General features: G+C 48.6%; 1 protein-coding gene across 1 annotated transcript in view; it reads right to left on the bottom strand.

Moving 5' to 3' along the window:
- Positions 1-17,050, bottom strand: part of CACNA1H (calcium voltage-gated channel subunit alpha1 H) — a 257,431-nt gene that overhangs the window by 74,597 nt on the left and 165,784 nt on the right. Inside the window, exons 7-9 of the mRNA XM_075719023.1 lie at positions 15,698-15,790; positions 12,984-13,773; positions 8,411-8,823 (exon numbers count right to left, since the gene is read on the bottom strand). Of these exons, the coding sequence (XP_075575138.1) occupies positions 8,411-8,823; positions 12,984-13,773; positions 15,698-15,790 (1,296 nt within the window). The remainder of the gene's footprint in view (positions 1-8,410; positions 8,824-12,983; positions 13,774-15,697; positions 15,791-17,050) is intronic.

The following is a 17,050-nucleotide window of genomic DNA, read 5'->3' as shown; positions in this document are numbered from 1 at the left end:
TCTCAAAACCATTTATAAAAAAGCATCCTGGTATTGTAACAAAAGATCCAGAAGGAGGTTTCAAGGAGACATTTAAAGCTTCATTCATAATTCTGGAAAATCTCACTGTCCCAGCTGGAGAACCCTGGTTAAAACCCGAGGAAAATTCATGACTCGGGTTGACAGCAGCAGTAAACATACCTGTTTATTTCCTTGCAGTGGTTCTTCTCCTCTGGTGTGAGGAGCTGGATTGCTACCCTGAGCATCTTTAATCCTCTGCCTGCCGATGGGGACAGCCAGCTCTGCCCCTCAGCTCCGAGGTACCCAGAGAAGGGTAGTGCACAGGACACCTTAGCAATACCACTGAGTCTCCACACGGAGCTTTCAGACTAAGTTGTCATCATTTCATATGCACTGCCAAATACTAACCCCACTATACTCTCAGGTGTGGCATGACTCTTTCCTACACCTTCCTAACATTTTCTCAGTTAAATCTATTTTTAAGCCTTTCTCTATTTTCCAGGTCTACAGAGAAAGCAATCATCCACAGGGAGTGGTTGGAAATGCCCAACAGTATTAAATTAAACGCGACTCCTTTGCCTCCTAACAGTCGGGAACCACCGACCTATAGGCACCGTTAGTCCATGGCTGCAGCACCACCATGTACTGCCCTCCCCATCCTCTCATCCGCATATCCCCTTGTGTTACACTCCTGTTGCATTGGGTTTGAATTTGGGCTGTAAACTCAGTTTCACAGAGTCTACCTGCAACCTCCAGGCATAAAAACTGGCGCCGGGAGAGGTGCAGTGCTCTGTTCCCATGCCCACTGTTATTATTACTTGTAATAACATCTAGCAGGCCCTGCCCGGGAGCCCCGCAGGGCGGGGAGACGTACACAGAACAAAATGCAATCCTTGTCTTGTGGAACAAAAAAATCCAAGAAGACAAAAGATGGATGCAGACAGGCTGGGGAAGTGTAAGGGAACAAAGAGACAGCCTCGGCTAATGTGGGAGGTGGTGTTCCTGGTAGACCCGCAGTTGCATCTTCCCCAGAGCTCCTGAGACAATCCAAGCCATTCCTTGCTTCCCACCTCTCCAGGACACTTTCCTCTCCAAGCCTTGCCAAGGATGCCTAAGCACTATTCCTGTCCCCATCGGTTGGTTTGGCTGTCTCAGCCTTTTGCATTTCCTCCTCTGCTGTTCCCTGCTAACCCTGCTCTTGCCCTTGCAGCCCAGCTAGCTTTCATGGAGGCAGCTGGAAGGATGGCAATCTGCTGCCATGTGCAGTACCAAAGCCACGTGGGCTGCTCAGAGGGACCTGACTGGGGCTCTGCGTGTTGCCTGCAGGCACCATGATCTCTCTGGAGCTGCTGATCACAGCTGCCACGAACCAAACGCTCGAGCTCTTCTTCAAACTTGTATCTTGTCATCGCTCAGGCAAGGGACTACCAGGTACGTCTGCTTTGGAGCATGGAGCACGCTCACCCCGAGGCCTGCTTACCTGATGAAAGCCAACCTCCCTCGCACCAAACCTGCTCCCAGATGAAAAGCATTCAGCTGACAGCCAGCAGGAAGGCACAGGCTCGATGCAGCGCCACGCTCTTTCTTTGTGAAAGCCACCTTCTTTGTTACAGGCCCTCTCTCATTGCAGTTCCCCTTTGCAGAAAGCCAACACCCCGCTGTCCAGCTGTGTCAAGCCTCCCTGCCTTGGAGAACATTACAGCCACTGTCAGCATAACATTTGAAGCTGGCCGCCCATGGCTGTGATTTATGCACATTTTTGTGATGAAATGCAGCTGGCAAGTGCACTCTGCTTTCATTCTTGGGGCTATATTACACTTGGTTTATTTTACCTGCCAGTTGAAATGCAAACAATCTGTCTGCATTCTATATATAACCACCCGTTGCCATCATGTATGTTTATGAAGCATGGGGTTTCATGGGTTCAGTCTCAGAAGCCTTGGAGGGCACCGCGACTGTCTCAGCTGACTCGCTGCATGACCCAGATGGAAGAAACGCATCTGGTGGGTCCCACACACTGTGGCTACGCGGCGTGGGTCTGTTACTGGCGCTGTGCAGATCTCCAGTCTCCGTGCAACAGCTTATGCTGGGAAGCGTGTTACTATCACCTGCTTAAGTAGTCTGTCATCTTGGCAGAGAGCAGATGTGATTTATACAGCCAATCCCTCACCACAGCGAACAACTAATGGCGTAAGTGAGGGGAAGGAACTGAACCATTGCTGGTGGTAAAATGTGCCTACAGTTCCGCAGGGAATATCCTAATATTATTCCCTAGACTAATGAGCACATCTATAGGAACCAGATCAGAGTGCAAACTCTGCAAACTCCCCTCGCCATGACTAGCTCTGTTGTTCTCCTGACTCTCCCCTGACTGCTCAGTATGTCAGCACTCGAATGAGTTATTACACTCAGTTTCTGCATTGGAGAGGTGCTGTTCCTGTCTGGTAGGAGGCAGAGGAATGGATGGATCTCTAGTATGCTTTCCCTTATATAGTAAAAAAAAATATACCAAGAACATACAATCCAACAGAAGGAAAACAGAGCAGTGGAGTGAGTTAAATTACAGAAGAGAGTAAGTGAGAGAGAAGGCTCCATGAACACCACTCATGGCAGGCTCCCCGTGGAAGGACACGATTTACACCTTTTGCCATGTAAGCTGCTAAGGTCCAGCAGACAGGGATCTAGCCCTGAGCTGGGACACCTGGCTTTTAAGTGCAAACATTTGCCATCGGTTCGTGTTATCTTGCCTCTGACCCTTGATTCCCTCTAACACAGGAATGACACCTTGCCAGGTGTAAATGCTCCATGTATGAGCTGCTGCTGGCTCTCATTGGAAGCCTCGTAGGCTGAACTGTGCAGAGGGGATCCCCAAACTGTTACCAGGTCTGTTAATGTCCTGACAGAGCGGCTGTCTGCAGAAAAGGGGGCCTGGATAAAGGAGGTCTGGAGAGTACTAAAAAGGCAGTGTGATCTTGGGGCACAAAAGAGGATGGGAAACACCTCTCTTCCCCAAGGTCTCCAGACAAAGCCCTTCTGTTCCCTCCTAAGAGGTGGGGACAGAATTCCAATTATCACAAGCTGTTTGTTGAATGAGCCAGATTTCTGTCACTCTGCTCAGGAGACCCAGCACATGCTCTCAACCGACACAGCTTCCCTACCAAACCAGCGCACGGTGAAAGCCATCCACCCCACGCTTACTGCTGGGACCTCGGAGGGGGAGCAGCGAGGGACGGCTTGGTACGCAGCTGACAAAGCCCAAACACATAGAACAAAGGACTACTAAGGGCAGAATGAGTCTCACATCATATAAACACAGACCCATTGGGCTGAATTTTCACATCCCAGGCTGGGCTGGGGGAATCAGTTTGCTTCAAGTCCAGCCAGTGTGTGAATTCTTAAAATTGGATCATGCAAAAAGTTGGAAGAGCGAACAAGTTTTGCTAGCTGAAAGTGAGAATCTCAGATCAGGATAACATCTTATTGACTCACAATTCAAAAAGAATTTAAGCAATTTGCTTCAAACACCGCTGAAATATTCTCCTTTGCTTTCTGTGTAAGTGCTGAGCTTTCCAGGCCAAACCAATTTTTCAAGCCAAAATTGACAAATGCTAAAATAGAACGTCACTAGAGAAGCTAGTTGCTACCTTAAATCACACAGAATTACTTCTATTCCAGAATAATAAAATGTGCTACTCAAAACCAATACTTCTCTTACACTGATAAGCAACGGACCACTGGGTGCCCACCAAGGTCAGCTCCAACCTACTCTAAAGACAGCTGCTCTGAATGAAACATGCCATGGATGAGGGATCAGAAAAGCAATTAAAAGCTCTTTGAAGCAATAGCTTGGAACAAATACTAATTTGTACTTCTCTTCTGAGAAGTGAATATAAAATAGCATTTCTAGTGCCATTTGATGTAAATTGAGCCTTTTATGTGGAATCATTACAAGTATCAACAGCTACTTCTGCAAATTCCTCTGGGAAGCCAAGCGGGGGTCTCTCCTCACAACTCAAACCAGAGGTCCTCAGGGATGAATTCAGAGCTCACCCTTCCACAGGGTTAGCGCCAGCATCTCTCTTGGACAAAAGAACAGGACTCTGTCCTTCTACTGGACAACTGAGGAGCTGGGAATTGAGGCAGACCGAAGAAGTAGAAATTATTTCTTCAGACCAGTCAGTGAGGCACACACAGGAGCTGACTCTGGGACAAAAAGGTACCAGCTTTCAGTGGCGGAGAGGCACTTGGAAACACGGCTCTTGGAACAGGACCTGCCTGTGCCAGGCACCTCTCCCCACTGCCCCAAAGGCATGGCAGAGCTCATGCTTTTGGAGTGCACTGGTCCTGCTTGGTTGCTGTAGTGCCATGGCACGTTCTCAGATACTCTGGAGAATTGTCAGCTGCAATGAATGCATAACAAAATCATCCAATGTATTGAAATTGCCTGGAAGATTAATGCAAGGATTGCTGCCTTCTTTGTACTTGGCTTTCCTCATCTGTGGGAGTGCTTATTCGTGCTGGAGACAGACAAATAAATAAATAAAGCATGAGAGGAGGGGGGAACAAAAAAAAAGGAACTCCAAACCAGCCAATTAACCTTTGAAATACAAGTTGTGCTGCTGCTAACTAACAGCATCCTGTAACCTCCTAATTACCAGCCATGTACGATGTGGCAGTTGGAGACAGAGCTGGCTGTTAACCCCATGGATGTGCTGTGTGGGAAGATCCAATTGCTGCTAATGACTGAAGTCCCAAAGAAACTTGCTTCCCATCAACAGCTGCCTCCTGCTACCTGGATCTCCTGCTGCAAACCGGCTGTGCTGCCATGCAGTCTTCAACCTGCCTCTGAGAAGAGCAGGACTGCTGAAGGACAGCTCTGTGCAAAGCAGTTCTAGCATCTCCTCATCTTTCCCATGAGTCAGCTAGCGGCTACAGCGGTCGTGCCCTTAGCCACAGGACAGAGTCCTTGCCTAAAAGGGTATTACGTGGGCTACGTGCATTAAATGGGGTGATGCCAGCTATGTTAGCCAAGAGCAGCCAGAGTAACCCTGTGGGCAGACTGCTGTGAGCTTTGAATTCCCATAAAAACACACAGTGAAGCCTTGAGGGATTTGGATATGGACAGGTCTCTCTCACTCGTCTGGAGGTAGCATCCAGGACTGCAGCAGTACAGACACAGATCACCTTCCCATCTTGCCAAAGGGTGCTACCAAAGCGCTGCTACGGCACACGTGCCCCCTTGCCCTGTGGCCATGATAAGGGCCAACAGTAAAGCCCACTGGGTTTTGCCTCCAGCCCGGCACCTTGCAACCTCGATTTCCTCATCCAGAAGATATGGACAATAATGGTCGATTGCCTCAAGAGGGCTCCGTGAGACTTCTTTGCAGAGCACTGCTATGTCCTGGGTTGAAAGGCCAGATAACGCACCAAGGACTAGTACTGCTCTATCTTCCACACCATATGTTGTTCAGTGCCCTCCACCCCTCACACACACAGAGAGGACTGATGCCTTGGCTTTGAATAGCACTCTGAAATAAAAACGTGCATGGTGTGCCCATCTATTTGCAAAGCCACTGATGACTACAAAGTCCGAGAAGCCAGAAAAGAAAAGCAAGCAGCCATTAATAATTTTTTATAAAAGGGATTGGGCATTTCCTTACAGACAGTGAGGTCTGGGGAGAGCTTCCCTGTGGCTGCTGCACTGATTGCAGCCCAGTTTGATAAAACCAGTCGATGGCTGAAAACAAGCAGCAAGAGTAGAGACCAGGGAACCTGCTGAAGCTGTTCCACCCAGAGCAAATGTCTCCATGGCCCAGGAGTCCCCTGCCCATGCTGCTGCCAGCAGGCAGAGAGCACAGGAGGCCTCCCCAACGGGAGCCCCTGAACCCTGCTCTCTGGGTAACACCGAAGGGCTCGGGGGGGAGCAAGGAAAGCAGAGGAGAACCACAGAGTAGCTATCCTTGTAGGCAGCTCCTAAATCCTTATGACTTGGGGAACGGCCTCCAGGTTTGCCCTTGGGAGGATGGAGAAGGAGATGACGGCAACACCCACGCCTAGTTAACAGCCTGGGGAAGGCTCGCACCTTCTCGCCTTGTAATACCTGCTCTGAGCAGAGGTGCAGAGTGACCAGGCAGCATCCATCACCCAATTAGCAGAAAGCTGGGATTAAACTGTTTTTCCTGGCAAGGGTCATGGCATACCCAAACCAAGCCATTCTCACCTCCCCTCTGTCCCAACACCACGCTGTGGGTTTGGGACAGCTTCACTCAGGCATCTCCTCCTTATCTCCACACAAAACCAGCCTCCCACCCCAAGTCTTGCAGCCAATTCTCACACGAGGAGGGCCGTGGGTTCTGAAATCACCCCGCTTTGCTCACAGAAGCCCCAGACTTTCCTGCCAAACAGTCTGGGAGCCTAGAGCCATTTTCTATTGCTTTCGGATACTGTCTCAGCCTCTGGCGATGCCCTGGAGGTCACTCTGTTGATAGGAGAGTGCTTGGGCGAGGTGTTTCGAAGCTGGGTTCTGACAGCTCTGCGGCTTGTTATCCCCTGCGTACCAGAGACACTTTGCAGTCAGGCACGTGGAGGAACTTTTACAGGTTTCACTTCAAAATTCCTCCCTTTTTATTGGGCCCACGCTGGGCAGTGCCTGTGAGCAAGGCTGGCGGGAGTCTGATGCTCCGTAGCCAAAAGCTTCAGAATCTTTATTGCCATTGGCTTTGAGATAGTTTAAAGCAATTCTTTTACAAGGTAAAATCCAATATAAACCTGCCGGCTACAGTTTTCCTTTGTTAGCAGCAAGGATGTAATTATCACAATTTACCTTTATACGAGTGATTGTGGACAGACTCCATGCGATCCCTGGGCTTTCTCACTGCAGCCTGCCTAAGGTTTTCCCCCAGCACCCATCATGGCGATATCCAAGGACTGACAAAGCTGTATCCGCCTGACAAAAGAGTATCCATGCAGAAATGCAGCCGCCACGAGGAATGAATGGTCTATTCAAAGGCTACTGACAAGGTGTATTTCCTAATTTTAAAACTTGTTGTGGAACAACTAACCAGACAGAAAGCTGACAGCGACAGCTATTTCTTTGTTGGGTTTGGACGCACTCTGCTGTAAGTGTGAACTAATTTATTGTTGCACGGCTGAGGTTCATGTGTTTTAGCTGAGTGCTTGCTTTTGTCAAAGAAAATATGTCTCAGATAGCATAGAATATGGGGGTTTAAAGCACACAAGTGGAGAGAAAATAAAGTAGCAGCACTCTGGAGGATTGTTTGCCATGGTCCTGAGCAGGACTTAATCCTGGGAAATGATGGAGAAGAAAACGCAGAGCCTCTTGTCCTGCCTTTGGAGGTACTATGCTACTCTGTCTGCCTTTCCTCCTCACTCCTGAGCAGACAGACCAAGGCGGAGAGGAGGAATAGCCTTATAAATAACCTGGACCTGGTCCTGATCCTGCAGTGGAGATTTTGGAGGAGCACTGGACGAACCTTTGACTAGCCACCTCACAGAAGACCGGTGTGAGGATCACCTGGCCTCACTGGGATGCATTTTCTGCACCTGATACAGAGGCGGCACGAGAAATTCTAGAGCATATCTTGAGAAAACAGTTGAAAGTAACCAGTTTTTCTGAGAAAGAAAAGCCCAGAAAAGCATAGCTTTCCCCAGAGTGACCAACTGGAGATACTCAGATGACTCACCTCCCTCTCCCATTGCACAGCCCCTCAAGCTCCCATCAGCCAACAACAAGGACAAGTTGTCCTCAGCTGCCAGCACTGCTTTCTGCCATCACCATGTTCAGATGAATACTGCGAACAGCGTGATTTCTCTTTCCTCTCTCCAAACGCTTAAAAGAAAGACCTACTTGCACCCTATGAGATCAAATTAAAGGTTTTGGAGCCTTCAGGGAGAAACTAACTTTTTTTGTTGTTGCTGCTTTTAGCGTTGCCTGACAGTTTAAGTCTTTATTTAAAGGTCCAGGATCAAAGAAGAAACTTCTGCGTGGGTTATTTGCACTACAAGGTCCACCGTGCACCACCACCATGAGACCAAAGGGGTATCTCCACCAGAACAAGTCATGCTTATATGAATAATTCACAGCAACCAGCTTAAGCAGTCCGGCTCTGAGATGCTGCATCCTAACACACACATTTAAACTCCCCACACCTCAGCAGCGCTGCCAGCCACCTTGCAGGCTTTTCGCACACAGAAGGAAGCTCCTGCTCATCACACGTCTGCAGGATCAGGCCCTCAGCCCCATTTGGTGCTTCCAACTTGCATGAAAACCGCTTGCTCCTCCTCTGGCATGGCTTCGACAGAGTCACCCCAAGCCACCACGCAAGCCACCATGCCACGAGCACCTGAAACTGCAGACCCTCAGGGCTCTTCAGACCAGTCCCGCACTCACCTGCTCATGGTACTCGATGCCCATGCTCAGCGTGTTGATGAGAATGGCTATCATGATCCCCCGGTTGAAGTACTTGCTCTCCACGATCCTCTTCAGCTTGCTGCCAAAAGCCTTCCACAGGCGGGTGACCTTGTTCCTCTCCTTGGGTTTTTTCTTCTTCCTCCTCCTCCTGCCCCGCTGCTGCTGGAGCTGGTCTCTGTGGTCGCCGTGCCGCAGGTCCTGGGTGAACTCGTAGACCCCGTTGCTGTCGGAGTCGCAGCTGTCGGACTCGCTGAAGGCGAACTCGGGGTCTTCCAGGAGGCTGGCGCAGAAGGGACAGTCCTGCAGCTCGCAGGTCAGCGTGCCACCCGGCGGGCTGGGCAGCGGGCAGGCCGCGCTCAGCCCCGACAGCCGGCTGGGCGTCCGCCGCAGACCTGCAAGGGGAGACGCACACCTTGAGCCACCTCGCACCATCAACGTGGCAGACAGCCCTGTGTGCCCGCTCGGGTGGCGCTGGGCCTGTCCAGGGCAGAGCAGCTTCTGCCGCATCCTCAAATAAATGTAATACCCCAATACAGCCTTCTAGCCATCCATCTTACCAAGCGGCTCTTGCTTTGCCTCATTTTTCCCTCTGTTCCCCTCTCCCCAAGCCCCAACACCCACCCTCGAGCCCCCTCCATGGATGTGGGGCCGAGGGGCCTCTCTCCACACAGCGTGGCAGCCATTTTGTGTTCTTCTGCTGGGGGAAGACTTACTGGCACACCTCTCGCTTTCAATTATTTTTGATTATATCTGACCAGGCTAACATCATTAGTGGTGATCTGAGCGCTATCAAGCTGCTATACCCAATTTAGATAGCGCTTCCATTTAGGTAATAATGAGGAGGGAGCAGGAGAAATGGACCAAAGGTGGCTACAGACCACGGATCACAGCTCGGAGAGTCACGTAGTCCCTTCAGTCTCCTTCATCCTTCCTTCAGCCTTTAATAAAGCTCAGGTGAATTCTTTGCTTGAGGCACAGGACTGAGTGTTCGGGGTGTTTTAAAATCAAACACATTGCCACATGTTTTGTGGTGTGAGGAGAAATGGTGGCCGCCCTCGCAGAGCCAGGGTACAGAGATGATATAGACAAGCATAACAAGGATGGTTCGGGTAGAGCAGAAACCAGATTTCATTTGCTCTTACTTAGAAACGAAATTCCTAGTTTTCTCATCTTTAGGAAGCAGATATTAATGGCAGAAAAAAACCCAACAGGGATGCAATACCGTGACCATGGGATCCTTCCTACGAAATGCCATTCAAGCATCAATGAAAACTTTCTGTGAGGTTCAGGGAAATAAGGTGAGGGGACAGTTTTCCCCTGTAACGTGCCCCTGACTCGAGGTTGGATGGGGACACTTGGATAGGTTTTGGGGAGACCAAGCGAAAGGCAGTGGATGCTCCTGGCTCTGGGCCCAGGAGCTTGGAGTTCACCCAGCAGTAATGCTGCTGATTTCAGCTACTCCTGGCTGACACTTGAGGACGTCTTTAAAGAAATAAAGCACCCCCTTAGCTTGAAAACCAGGTCGTGACAAATCAAAATATATTTTACTCGCCTGAATGTCACTCAGATATCACTGGCCTTCAAAACAGCCTTGCAGGAGAGGACTGTTCTCCTCCTGGTCATTACGTCAAAGACACCAGGAGGATCAGAAATATTTGCCCCCTTACTCAGCCCGCAAGCAGCACTGGTGCAGCACTGCACATTAGCACGGCATTTCTGATCGGGACCGGTCTGACGAGGAAAGGCTGCAGCGCAGCCACAGTAGCGCGGATAGCAGAGGCAGTGGGCTTGCCAGACGTCTTTTAATGCTATCAAAGTGTTAAAAATTATATGAAAAATACTGGCGCCGCAGATGTCTTCAAAATACCAGAGTCTCCTTGGCTGGCTGCTAAAATAACCTCACAGCATTGCAGGGCACAAGAACACGGAGGAACAGGCTGTACTTTATGCTGTTCAATTCCACAACAAAAGAAGGGAAGAGAATACTCTCTCCCACAATTGCATCTTTCCCAGCAGACACCAACCTTGTTTCCAGCTGGGGCTGTGAGTGCCCTGGCTGCTAATGCCTCCTTAATGCTCTCAATTATCACTTGTGCGCTCTCCTTGCACAAGTCTTGCAGTGAACAGACTCTGCTACTCATAAGAGTGGAGAGAGAATTAAGTGAAATAGCTTTTTGTTTGCCCAAAGAGGCTGAGGCCAGGAGGGTCGGGTGAGCTTGTGAGCCCACCTCACCTTCCATGCCGAACAGAGGGTAGGGACTTAACATGACTCCTTTGCCAAGTTTAGGCTGGGGTGGAGAAACATGAGTTAGGAGCTGTGCCTGGCAGAGCTACACCCTCCGGAGCTAGCTTATTTGGCACTTAAAGATCCTCCTGAAGCCTGGAAGACACATCCATCATCCCTGCTGTACGAAGATGGTTGTGGTGCAGAAGTGAATCCAACTCAGCCTGGTTGGTATGGCAGGAGGGGCTGCGGCAGGAGTGGGAAAGGAAAAGAGTGGAAAGAGCCAGAGCCATGGAGGGGAAGAGCTGGGCACTCACACATTGTGTGACAGGGTCTCCAGATGGACCCAGCTGCCCTGCTTCCCTTCCCAGCCCCTGTGCTCCTCGGGGTGCCAGATAAGCTGCTGCTCGCCAGCCAAGAGCTGCAGCATCCACCCCTTCCCCTAGACAGAACCACACTTCTGAAAGAGACAAAACAATTTCAGGAGATTTATTTAAAGCACTTGGGCATCCTCTGGGCTGAAATGCTGCTGTAAAAAGAGGACACTATAATGGCATTATTCATAGCAACTCCATCTAACCTCCAGTTTTCAAAGAACCACCACAGGCTACGTGAAAATCTCCTAAGTCATTGAAGGGGCCCTGGGGTGTCACAGCTGGGACTGAAATCTGGGGCTTTCTTCTCCTGAAGAGGACCCCAGCAGCAGATCCCCTTGCAAGCATGAAGAACCAAACCTCTGACTTGGGCACTGCCTTCCAAGCAACAGCTCTTCTGCTCATACTTGCTTTCCCAGTTCCAGGCTTCTGCAGAGCCTGGGCTTTTATCTCAAGGTAAGTACACATTCTCATAATAACCTTCATTAACTTGTATAGTTAAAGATGAACCAGTGATTCATATAAAGCCCTTGCTTAACAACAGAAGAACGTTGCAGAACTAACCTTGCCCCCTTCTGCCCTCCTGCTAAGCTCCCAAGCGTACAGAAATGTCTGCCAAAGGCAATTTCTATAAACAACCCACTTTACCCTTTTGTATGGTCACTTAAAAAAAAAAAAACATTAACAAAGACAAGCCACCTAACCTATTTGGCAAGCAACCTTTACTGTGACCCCCTCCAAGCTAGGCTTGGTATTTTTTCGGCACATACATCACTAGGATAAATATTTGTGTCCATGCACACGCAGATAAACAGTTTTGGAAAACACAGGCATTGAAAAAAACAGATGATGAGTTTGGCTTGAAGAGATAAAAAAATAGAAGCTAGATATTTTTGACTTTTTACTGTTTGAGGGCTTAAGACACTATTTTTTAGCCTTTAGCTCCAGCCATGAGGAATGGAAACATTTTGCAAAATAGAAACCTAAGTGTTGCATGTAATCACTGCTCCAGCAGTGGGTGATTTATACGTGAAGGGATATGAAACTACACTAACCAGCAGTGCTGCTCTGTCTGCAGTCTGTACAGATAGGGATGGGACAGAGGTACAGAAGAGTCCCCAAGATGTTCCTCATTCATTCAGACTGAATGGAGCTCCAAATCTGCAGTAACACTCAGTCCTGCCTTTCTTCTGCACATGGGGAAAGATGAGAGGGAAAGCCTGAGACTTGTAGCTCTGCTACACTCCTGCCCTCACACGCATCCTCTGAGGACTAGCACAGAGCAAGACCCTGCAGTGGCCATGAGCCTTCCTCCAAACCTTCTGCTCCTTCTTGCCAAAAAAAAAAAATTCAGAGGCTCAGGGGCCTGTCAGAGCAGAATGAGCGGTTTCTAGAAGTGTCTGTTTTGAGTTCTTTCAGTGCCTCCCTGTTTTAAACATCTTATGTTTCCTATACCTTATGCTTCTCCACCAGCTTCCACCTGCTCTTCCCTTTCAGGGTACCATCTCCCAGCAGCTGGGGCTTCTCTGCTGCAGGGCTGCAGCCGGCAGGTCCGTCATTCACCAGAGATGTAATTCCAGGGCCTGCATAGATCTGTTCTTGGGTGGGAACAGAGGGAGAGCCTCCAAGATATCACTAAGCATGTGAGAGGAGCTCAAAAACACATGCTTTGTAACCACAGGAAAGAGACCTCCAGCAGTGGCCTGAACTCCCTGCCCGGACCATCCTGTATCTTGCTTTACTCAATGACTGCAAATGCAAGGGTAGAGGGAACAGAGCTCTCAGTCCCTCAACCTGTCCTACTTCTGGCTTCAGCGCTCAGTTCAAACACCATTCACAAAACAGCCTCCATCTTCAGCACCCTACATGGCTATCGTTAACACCTTAACTCTTGAGCAATTTGCCCTTTGCCCAGTTTTCCTAAGCAAAAAAATATCAGCTTGTTTGTCCTTACCATGCTCTCCTACCAGTTGCTGCAGCTTCCCATAAGAATCCGTGCCCAAATTTACAGGGCTATTAACCATGGCCACAGGTGAATTGCCATTCTTCTTTCCTTTAGGAACCGGAACAGAACTGGCTTTGCTAGTTGGAGAGGGCAGGATAGTAGGATAGTTCATGTTGCCATGGTTGGAGAGTCCGGCAGTCAGTTTAATGCTTGCAGGGGCATTGGAAGACTTACAGTTCACTTGTGGTCCTTCGACATGACAGTCCGCATGGTAAATGCTGTGCACGGACTCTGAATCTGGAGGAGGAGCAGGGCTCTGCAAGTTGGGTGATGGAGAAGGAAGCATCAGTTGGCCTCCAGGTTTCATGACCTTGAGTTCCAGGTCGCAGATCTCAGGGTTGGAGCGTGGCCCCCGAGGGCTTCCATTGCTGATGTGATAGTGGTGGTGGTGGTGGTGATGGTGATGGTGGATGAGGTGGTGTATGGAGGTGATGCGCTTTTTGCCTCGGTGGCTTTGCCCATTTGTGGTGCTGTTTGGGTTAACTTTTTTCCGGCGCTTACTCTGCCAGTTATTGTACAGGCGTATCGTCCGCCGTTTCACCTTCCTGAAGATGTGGCAGATGTACTTGAGCAGCTCCTCGTAGCAGCTACCTGGCTCCGAGAAGCTGGCAATTGTGCTGTCGTTGGAGAGATAACGGGCCCGCTGCTCCTGCATCAGCTGGTTCTCCCGCTGCTTTGTTTCAGAAAACTGTGTTGCTATCACAACCAGGCACAAGTTAATCATGAAGAAGGAACCAACCTGGAGAAAACACAGGGAAAGGAATTAGCAGGGACTTTACAAAGCAAGACACGCTCTTCACCACCACATGCTGTCTGGACTTGAAGTGTGGTTCTTAGAAATCCCAAGATTTCCAAACATGCCAAATCTCAGGGTCTGCTCACCAAATGTTATGTCAACATGCGCCTGGGCTGCTAAATTTGCTCCTAAGCCATGTTAAATTATTTTGGCAATGGCAAAGCAAGCTGTTAACAATAGCCTTCACCACTTTCCTCCCCTCAACAGTGATGACATTTGCTACTAATGTAGGGTGTATGCAACAACGCAACCAGTTACCACTGCAAAACAGATCACTAGGAAACACCCGCCCAACCTGCAAGGAAAGATGGTCTGAAGTCCAGTTTGTGCTGTACTGAAACTGCCTCTTCTCTTCCTCTGTCACTTCACACCCTGGCATAGTGCACCATCTTTTTGAGGAAGACAGTCAGGGTCCATGCATTTGTGACCTTGTACTCTTGTGTATCTCTGACACAGAGAAATGCATCTCCAGGAGATTTAGTGCTCCTAGAAAGGCCTGATTTATTGTCTGGTTGAGTTGATGTGTTCTTGGGTGATACCAGGTTTTCAAAATGAGGTCCCAAGGACAAGAATGTGAAGTGACCTAAGGCTACATCCTTCCCTCAGCTGCTGAGTCCACAAACTAGTTTTTCACCACTTGGGTTCATAAATCAGCCAAAGGAAAATGTCAAATACTCCCATCAGAGAATCAGTGCCCTTAGGCGTGAAAGGGACTGACGTCAAGAAAGTGCCACTGTCTACATGGCCAAACCTCTGTGCTGTGCTCAGTAGGAAACGTATGGATTTAATCTGGACCATTGTCTGGTGAATCCTCAGGGGAAGGCGTTGGGAGATGGTTTGCTGTGCTATTCTCCAGTTTGTAATATCAGCCTGGATACTGTTTGAGAAGCAGCAAGGGTGCCATTCCCAGCTCCAAGTGACTTGGAGATTAGTCACCTTCTGGCTTTTCTGCAAGGATCCATATGTAGAGAAGGGCTCAAAAGAGTGGAGTGTAAATCTCTACTATGCATGGCCCATTGCTAAAGGCTCAAAAATCACTGGCTTCAGAATGCTATCCATTACTGGGAAACTCTCACACTGCTCTGATCCATGCCTTTCCCACTGGTGGTGGGAGCTGTGGTGGTTTGACTTCCCAAGGCCTTCAAAACTGCATTGACGAGGATGGGGTTATATATAAAAAATATCCAGTCACAAAAGCACTTCAAAGTGCCTCCGTCCCATGTCCTGTCTGACATCTACATGGTACTTTTCCCTCTGCTCTCCTCCTGACTTAAATGCTTAACTTTTCCACAGACGCAGACCCCTGGAGAACCTTGCTAACATGGAATGGCAGCTTCTGGAGGCAACCTCCAGCACCTCTAGTGCGCAATACTTCGTTTTTAGGAACGACAGCACCGTAAGACCTCAGAAAGTTGCACTGCTATTATTACTGTTATTTAAAGGGCTCAGGTGAAGTTCAATAGTTTGAGGGCCCTTCAGCGAAATGAGGTGTCCTCTGGCACATTGAGAATGCTAAAGGAAGAAAAGCTACGGCCCCTCTGCTTCGTGTTCTGATTAGCAGTTACTTGGCCAAGGCACAATAGTTAGGACGCATCAAGGTGACAAGACCAAGACTGAGAGAGTAAGAGGGAGGGAAGACCATATGGCTTGACAAGCTGTGACTATGCATCACATGTGACACTAAAAAGGACTTTTGTAGCCAATAATCTGTCCCCACAGCGCTAATGACAACCTGCATGATTACGCTTTATGGCGGGAGGAAGGTGTCCCACTCTGAATCCTAGCTGGCTCCTCTCTGTGAAAAGCCCCGGGAACAACTTTACCCCACAAGGACAAGGAATGGGAGCATCTCACAGTTCATACTTACTATTATAAGCAATATAAAATATATAAAATTGTAAAAAGAATGTGCATCCATCACATAATACATGATGTCAACCCATCCTTCCAGGGTTATAACCTACAGGAAGACAGAGAAAGAAAGTGTAAGAACAAAAGTCAACCAAAAAGTTAGTAAACATCAATCTTCTGACAGTGCCTGGTACTCATCACTCCACAGCATCTCTCACAGTCCGTCCAGACCTGCTGCACTTCTTTTCCCAGTTGGCTTAGGATAGCAGCAGTGTGTGACCAAATTACTGGCCTGAGGTTTCTACAGGAATCTGGTACGATTAAAATGATAAAACATTATAATAAAGCATCTGAAGCCGGTTCTGAGCCAGTGCGAAGAAATTCCAAGGAGGTATTATAAACAAAGCAAAAGCCTCTCTGTGCAGAGATCTGGGCTTTTTACCTTAGGCTCCTGGTTTTGCAATGCTACCTGTAAAATTCCTAAGTTTTTAAGTCAATCTTGTTTCTGTAAAACCAGTTTCTTTGTGATTCCTACTGGCTCACCGTTATGACTGCATCACCAGTATCATAGTGGGAAAGCATCTGAATGGAAGAGAGTTACTTTAATTAAATGTAGAATTGATTTCATACTCATTTTCTCAGTCTTCCTTCCACTAAAAAAGAAGCTGAGGATTTAATTAACACCACACAGGCTGTGGGCAGAGCAAAGCAAATTCTGCCATGTAATTTACACTTTTTATTTAGATAAAACATACCAAACTTCGGTGCTATCTTGCTACTAGGCCTAGAGCTGAAATTCCAGCACAGTTTCCACCAAAATCAAAGCTCCTGTCTGAATTTACTTGCACTGACGTACCCTATTCGCTACGCCTAATGTGAGCCTTGGTGGTCCTAGCATAAACCCAGAACTGCCGCCGGCCTCCAGTTTCAGTGGCATCGTTCCTGATTTAAATCGTGTTTGCAGCGAAGGAACTGTGAATTATCTTGCTGCGAACAAGAAAAGGATCAAGCCTCGCCGGTGTAGAGGACCTTCTGTATGGCAGGTACAGAAAAGCTGATCCATAAAGCACTTGTTGAGGCAGCGAATAAAACAATGTTCTTGTCACACCTGGAGCATCAGGGCAAAACACTTGCAGGGAAGTCAGACATGAATCCTTGCCACTTTTCTCCTGTTGTTTTACTCAAGGAGCTGGAAGAAGCTCCTAGATATGGATCTTTGGTATATGACCACATCTGCAAGGGGGAGAGCATTGCTGTACACACAACCATCAATGCGCACAGTTTTCCTGAGACTGTCAGAGCACTTTGCATCAGCTCATGGGTGTTGGAAGAGAAACACGACCTACTCTTGATTCCTCTCACCCTAAAG

Source organism: Pelecanus crispus, chromosome 11, assembly GCF_030463565.1.
Source record: "Pelecanus crispus isolate bPelCri1 chromosome 11, bPelCri1.pri, whole genome shotgun sequence".
Taxonomy (NCBI): domain Eukaryota; kingdom Metazoa; phylum Chordata; class Aves; order Pelecaniformes; family Pelecanidae; genus Pelecanus; species Pelecanus crispus.
Note: the sequence above shows the minus strand (reverse complement) of the source record. Positions and strands in the feature narration are given on the sequence as shown.